Source organism: Mustela nigripes, chromosome 1 (genome assembly GCF_022355385.1).
Source record: "Mustela nigripes isolate SB6536 chromosome 1, MUSNIG.SB6536, whole genome shotgun sequence".
NCBI lineage: Eukaryota > Metazoa > Chordata > Mammalia > Carnivora > Mustelidae > Mustela > Mustela nigripes.
The window spans coordinates 222,437,527-222,444,011 of record NC_081557.1 but is presented as its reverse complement, the minus strand read 5'-3'; the positions used below and the strand labels follow the sequence as shown (position 1 = coordinate 222,444,011).

The following is a 6,485-nucleotide window of genomic DNA, read 5'->3' as shown; positions in this document are numbered from 1 at the left end:
AACCTTTTCCATTAGGTACCACCTTTTCTGGGTATCACTCTCTCTCTTTTTAAAGATTTTGTTTATTTAATTTATTTTAAAGAACAGGGAAGGGTAGAGGGTGAGAGAGAGAGAGAGAGAATCTTAAGCAGGCTCCATGCTCCACACTGAGCCGGACCCAGGGCTGGATCTCAGCCGCCTGAGAGGAGGACCTGGGGCAAAACCCGGAGTCCCCCGCTCAGCCCACTAAGCCACCCAGGCACCCCTCCGGGTACATCTTAACGTACAAAAGGATTTTCCTTGGCTAGTAGCCCGGATGGTGCCCTTGATTCTTTAGCCCCAGCAGTTTGGGCTTTTCGCCATTATTTTGCTTCTGCTTTGGCCATTTTCTTTGCTTTCCCCAGGTCACACCGCCCTGTGGTAAGATTCAAGCTCAGTGTATCAAACGTGCTGAGTGGAAAGAGGGGCTCCGTAGGGTCCCAGTCCCCGTCCTGCTCTGATCCCCATCCCTGCCCAGCCATTCACTCCTCCACCTCCAGCCAGCCACTGTGCCTCGGTTTCCACATCAGTGAATTGGGGAGATGTACAGGACCTGCCTCAGAAAGTTAGCAGAAGACGAAATGCACGGCGCCTCGGACATATCGGGCCGCCAGTCTCCACTAACCCCTTCACTGGGGTCGGTGCGCTGCCCCTGAGCCTGCTGAGCGATGGAAAACTTTCCCAGCCTCTGTTGCTCTGTAGCAAGCCAGAGGCCGGCCCGGAGCAGCAGGCAGGGGCGTGCATTGCTGCAGCCGCTCTCAGATCCTGCGTTCCTCCAGCAGGGAAAGGTAGCTGCCTTCACTCACCCCCGGGTGCTGCGGGAACCCGCGCCAGATCCCGCCGAACTCAAGGGCAAAAATTCACTTCATTTCGTCTCTTAAAAATTAGTGAAGGCTGCTCGAAATTCTGTACTCTTCAAAGCACCCAGCCATCAAGGAAGGTCCCCCGGTGCTACTTTTTTTTTTTTTTTTGTGGCTTCACACTTTGTCCCAGATGAAAGGAGCCCAGTGTCTTCTCCCCCAAATCATTTGCAGCCCTAGGAAGGACTGCGGGGATCTGAGCCTCCCGCCGCCCAGCCGGGCCCCCAGGAGAGTGGGCGGAGGGGGGGGGTATCTGTCTCCGTCCAGGGCGACCCCTCCCCCAAGGTCACCCAACTTTCCCTGTACCCCCTCCCACCCCAGGTCCGCGGCTCCCAGGAGGGTCGGGAGGGTCCGGGCGGGGCGCGGCGGGGGCGGGCACCCGCCCGGCATTATTCATTGGCCAGAGCGGGCTGCGGGCGCGAGTGCTGATGTCAGGCGGGCGCGAGTGCGGCGGGCGCAGCGGCGGCGGCCGCCCAGCAGCCCGGGCTCGGGTGGGGGGGCGCGAGTGGGGGTGGCGGCCAGCATGCTGCTCGGCTGCGGCTCGGCCTCCCACACCCGCGGCGCCCTCGTCCTAGCCAGCAGCGGCGGCGGCGGCGGAGCAGCGAGCGGCGGCCGTGTCTGCAGCGGCGCGGGGTCCGAGCGCGAAGCGCGGCGGCGGCAGTGGGCGCCCGGGCGGGGAGCGGGCGGCGGGGACCCGGCATGGCGCTGCGGCGGGGCGGCGGCGGGGCGCTGGGGTGGCTGCTGCTGCTGCTCAGCGCCGCGTGCCTGATCCCGCCGGGCGCGCAGGTGAGGCGGCTGGCGCGCTGCCCCGCCACTTGCAGCTGTACCAAGGAGTCCATCATCTGCGTGGGCTCCTCCTGGGTGCCCAGGATCGTGCCGGGCGACATCAGCTCCCTGTGAGTGAGTGGGACCCCTCCAGTCCCCGCCCCACCCGGCGCCCGGCGCCGCTGGGGAGTTGTCTCTGGCGCTGGACCTTGCGACCCTGACCCCCCACTTCCAAGCCTCTTTTCGGCGTTTGGGTGGGGGCGCGCTGTGGGACGTGGGTGGAGTCTCAGGCCCCGGGGAGGGTAGAGGGAACCCGAGCCCCAGAGCCTGAGAACCCAGACAAGTCCCCGTGGCAGTGTTGCTTGAAGTGTGGCCCGCGGGCCACCCGCCTCAGACCCATCTGGGGGAGCTCGTGCCAATGCAGATTCCCGGGCCCGCGTTAAATGAAGTGGGGTCTTAGGAGTGGAGACTTAGAGTCTGCATTTGGCGTCCCAGGTGATTCTGGAGACGCATTAAAGTTTGAGAGGAGGGGTGTGTGGGAAGGGTGATTGGGTAGGGGCCCAGCGTGAGTGGAGTGAACAGAAACAGAGGAGGGATGAGGCCTCACAGTCCCACCTCTTGCCTGGGGCAGTGGTTTACACTGTGGCCTCCTCCCGACCCATCCACCCAGCAGGTTGGGAGGAACCCGAGTAAAGGCACAGCCTCTGGAAGTGGTGGGCCACCTCCTGAGGCCTGGAAGAGGGGAGCACAGGGCTGGCAGAGCTTTGGGGCATGTGGGGCACCCAGGTCACCGGCCAAGCTCTGAAAGGCAGCCTGACTTCTTGCCCGGAGTTCACAAGCTTCTTGCCCCTCTCCCCACCCCACATTAGGGTGGCTGCTTTTTCAGCACTGCCGGAATTGACAGGAAGGGTTCACCTTACTTCTTCACCTGCTAAGAGATGCTTTCCACCTGCCCTCAAACCACCATTCAGGCCCTACAGTGGGCTCTCCTAATGGCAGTGGAAGGGCTACTGGACCATAGCTTTACTGCTGGGAAATGTTTCCTGCTGAAAGAACTTCTTCCTTCCAGGGCTGGGTGCTGGGGTGATGTCCACTGAGTCAGAGACAGGGAATCCCAGGGGTGAAGTTGCTCAGGTCCCTGTACTACAGATCCCCTGCTTCCCACCCCAGGCAAGGTCCAGGAGTGAAGGGGTTCCCATTTGTACTGTAGAAACTCTGGATGACCTGGCTGGCAGGAAAGGAGGGCCTTTTTTATTCCTAATGTTGCTAAGTCGTGTGACATGGAGGATTCCAGAAACTGGAATTCCCCTTGTTAAATCCTTTAGAACAGCAGCTGCTTAATTGATCTGCATGTTAACTGAAATAATTTCGAACTAATGTGTGGAGGTCCTGCTGTGGCCAGAAAGGATAGCGGACCTGGTCACAAAAATAGTCAAGCGGCTTGCCCCCCGCATTGACCATTATATCTGGCAGATGGCATTGCCTCCCATCGCACATTCAAGTTCAGGTGTCTCTTGAGTTTTCCCCCAAGGCTTTCACAGTACATTTAATCAGAAGTGCTCTGAGTGTCTTTCAGAGATGTGCTCCCAAGGGGAATGCTTAATCCTACCCCGGAGTTTCCCCTGCCAACATTAATGCTGTGTCTACACAAACAGAATCATGGCCAGAGGTGAAGCAATTATCCATTTTCGGCCAGGGCCTCCTGTAGTTAAGAAAAGGAAGTGAGGGGATTGATTTAAACTTGCTGAGATAATGTCTGTGGAAGGAGCTAGGCTGATGGTAAAGGTTTCTATTATTCAGACTAGTTTTCATATTGATCCAGTTCATTGGAAGAAGGCTTGACTCTTCTCATTTCTACCCCTGAGAAGCTCCTGGTTGACTATTTTAAGCCTCATCCTGCATGGAGGAGTTTGAAATACAGGTGGAGGATAATACTGGTTGCCCAGCCTGCAATCCCTTCTAAAAAAAAAAAAAAAAAACAACACCCCAGGCCTTGTTTTGCTTCTTTCTTGCCTATAGGAGCCTGGTAAATGGAACATTTTCAGAAATCAAGGACCGAATGTTTTCCCATCTGCCTTCCCTGCAGCTGCTGTGAGTATGGGAAGTTCTCTCTGAAAATGGGGATCCTGAAGGTGCCGTCCTGGGAGAAGCCATCTCTGCCTCTTTCGTGTCAGTCCTTCCTTAAATACCCCAATAAACTCTTGGTGTTAACTGTCCTGTGGTGTCCCCACCTGAGTCTCAGGCTCTTTGCTCAGTGTCCCCTCCTTCTTCTGACACATGCTTTCCTCAAGGACTTTATCATAGATCCCAACACTTGTATTTGGCAACTGGGGGATGTGATTACACTGAGCGATGGCCTGAATTTCACCTAAATGAAGTGTTTCCCAGACACCTCACTCTAAAAGAAAACCTACATTTTAAACTCTTTATGTGTCTTTGGAAATAGAAACATTTGTAGTTGACTGAGTATGTAAATGATTAGGCAGCATACTATACGTTTATATGGAAAATTTTATTTAATCATCCCTACAAGGAGAGTATTTTTATTTCCCCCTTTGACATACAAGAAAACTAAGACTCTGAGAAGTTGAGTGACTTTGCCAAAATCCCAGCCAGAATTCTTTTTTTTTTTTTAAAGATTTATTTATTTATTTGAGAGAGAGAGAGAGAGAGTGCGCGCACAGGCACATGAGTTGGGGGAGGGGCAAAGGGAGAGGGAAAGAGAGAATCTCAAGAAGTCTCCCCACTGAGCGCGGAGCGCCTCACAGGGCTCCATGTCAGGACCCTCGATCATGATTTGAGCCAAACAAAATCAAGGAAATCAAGAGTCAGACACTCAACCGCTCAACAAACTGAGCCATCCAGGTACCCCCCTCCCCACACTCATAGCTGCTCCACATCTAGCCACTCTTGGCGAGTACTCCTGCCATGCCTGGTATCGCAGTTCAGTGATTGTTTGCTGAAGAAAAGAAATGTCCAAAAAGCAGTTTTCAAAAGCAAGTCAGTGATAGGCAAAGTCATGAATACATAGCTCATTCTGTTTGTCCTATTTCTTAAATTGGAGATGAGATTGAAAATCAGCAATGCACTATAGAAAAATATGAGGAAATAGCCATCAGGAGGTCACTTCTCCTAACTAAACTTGGTGTTGATATTTTTTTGTTCTTGAAATGTTATGGACCTACTTATAACATTGTACTTAACATTTTAAAATCTGTAATTTCTTGGTAATTGTAGTTCTATTAAAACATATTTTCCATATGCTGGAAATACAATTTTAGGTATCTCACCAAATAGACTTAAGTAGTGACTAATAGAAACCTATGTGCTGATAAAGAGGCTTCTGAAGATTTCTTAAGCTTTTTTATTATTTCCCATGGGAACGTGTAATATAGAAGAAAGGATTTTTTAATTTTTTAAATGTTTATTGTTTTGGTCTCAGCTGTGTGACTTTGGTCAAGTCACTTAACTTCTCTGGGCACAAATTTTCCCCCAAAATAGAGTCGGATTAGGTTCTTTTCCATCTCTGATTCCATAGTTACTTGTGCATGATAAAGCATTCACTGGCTGATCAGTTGTGCTGAGCACTGGAGTGTTTTGAGAGAACAGCTTTCAGGTCTTATTTACTGAGACCCACAGGGGAGAAAGAGTGAAGCAGTGGGGGTGACCAGAAAAATCTAGCCAAAAGGAATCCACTTGCCACTGTCCATCAGCATCTGTGAGTTTGGGGAAAGGAGCCAGTCTTAGGCTCAGAAGAGCCCATGTTTGCCCTGGATCAGAACACAACAAAAGAAACAGAAAGGGTTTCGCTGTGTTGCTTAAGGTATTCATCTCTGCGCTGAGATCTGTCCTCTCCTTTCAGATTGCTGAACTCTAACTCATTTACCGTCATCCGGGATGATGCTTTTGCTGGACTTTTCCATCTTGAATACCTGTAAGTTCAGTGCTTTGTCTCTTTGCTGAGCATCTGGTATGTCCATAGAGTCTCTGTATTGCTCTCCAAGCAGAACAGCATCTCCCAGAGAGCTTAGGGGTGGAGAAAATGGAGAAAAACCCCTTCTCTTTTCAGCACTGACCTTTCATAGTTTACTTGTGTATAAACATGCTGGGACAGTAGGATGTTGGAGACAAAGCGGGTGAAAGCAAACAAAGAAGGAAAGATATTCATTCATTCTCTGCTGACATTTAATTTGGCATGTAGTAAGCACAATTGGAAATTGCGTTGGATATTTTTACCTCTCATAACTAGGCATGGATTTGCTGATCAGCCAGAAATAAAGCTGAAGGATTCTGAGCGTTTCTTATTTTTAAGGAAATTCTCCCTATATGGGGATACACCTTCATGTTTTTAATTTGACTCTCCTCTCTTCCATTTGCAGTATCTCCTGTGAGCTGCTGATGAGAGTCTAATTTTATTTTTTCTTCTTTAAAAGAAGAGGGTGTTTTGTTTTGTTTTTTTCCTTTTCAGGTGTGCAGTTTTCTTCCCCTAGCAATGAGCTTTGCCCGTGTTCTGATTTCGTTTCCTGATTTCCTTCCCGATTTGCCCCTTCCCGCCCCCTTCTTGTCCGTTTCCCCCTTAAATGCTTTCATCCTTGTCTTTTGTAACTTTGTAATAATATTAATCCCACTATCAGATGGGGTTTCCTTACTTAGCCTTCAGAAGGATTTTTAAAGCCTCCTCTCTGCTTTCTTATCTGAGGTTAACAGGTAGATGTTTGAATTCTAAATGCATCCTGGGTCTAAGAAAACTCTGCTGATTTTATGTCCTTAGGAAGGAGGTCTCTGAAGGAATTCTTCCTCCCGAGTACACATAATATGTATACTTTCACACAGCCTGATATT

General features: G+C 50.7%; 1 protein-coding gene across 1 annotated transcript in view; it reads left to right on the top strand.

Annotated features, from left to right (window-relative positions):
- Window positions 1-1,378: 1,378 nt before the first annotated feature.
- LGI2 (leucine rich repeat LGI family member 2) overlaps window positions 1,379-6,485 on the top strand; it is a 31,734-nt gene continuing 26,627 nt past the window's right edge. Inside the window, exons 1-3 of the mRNA XM_059381872.1 lie at window positions 1,379-1,774; window positions 3,663-3,734; window positions 5,506-5,577. Of these exons, the coding sequence (XP_059237855.1) occupies window positions 1,578-1,774; window positions 3,663-3,734; window positions 5,506-5,577 (341 nt within the window). The 5' untranslated portion in view covers window positions 1,379-1,577. The remainder of the gene's footprint in view (window positions 1,775-3,662; window positions 3,735-5,505; window positions 5,578-6,485) is intronic.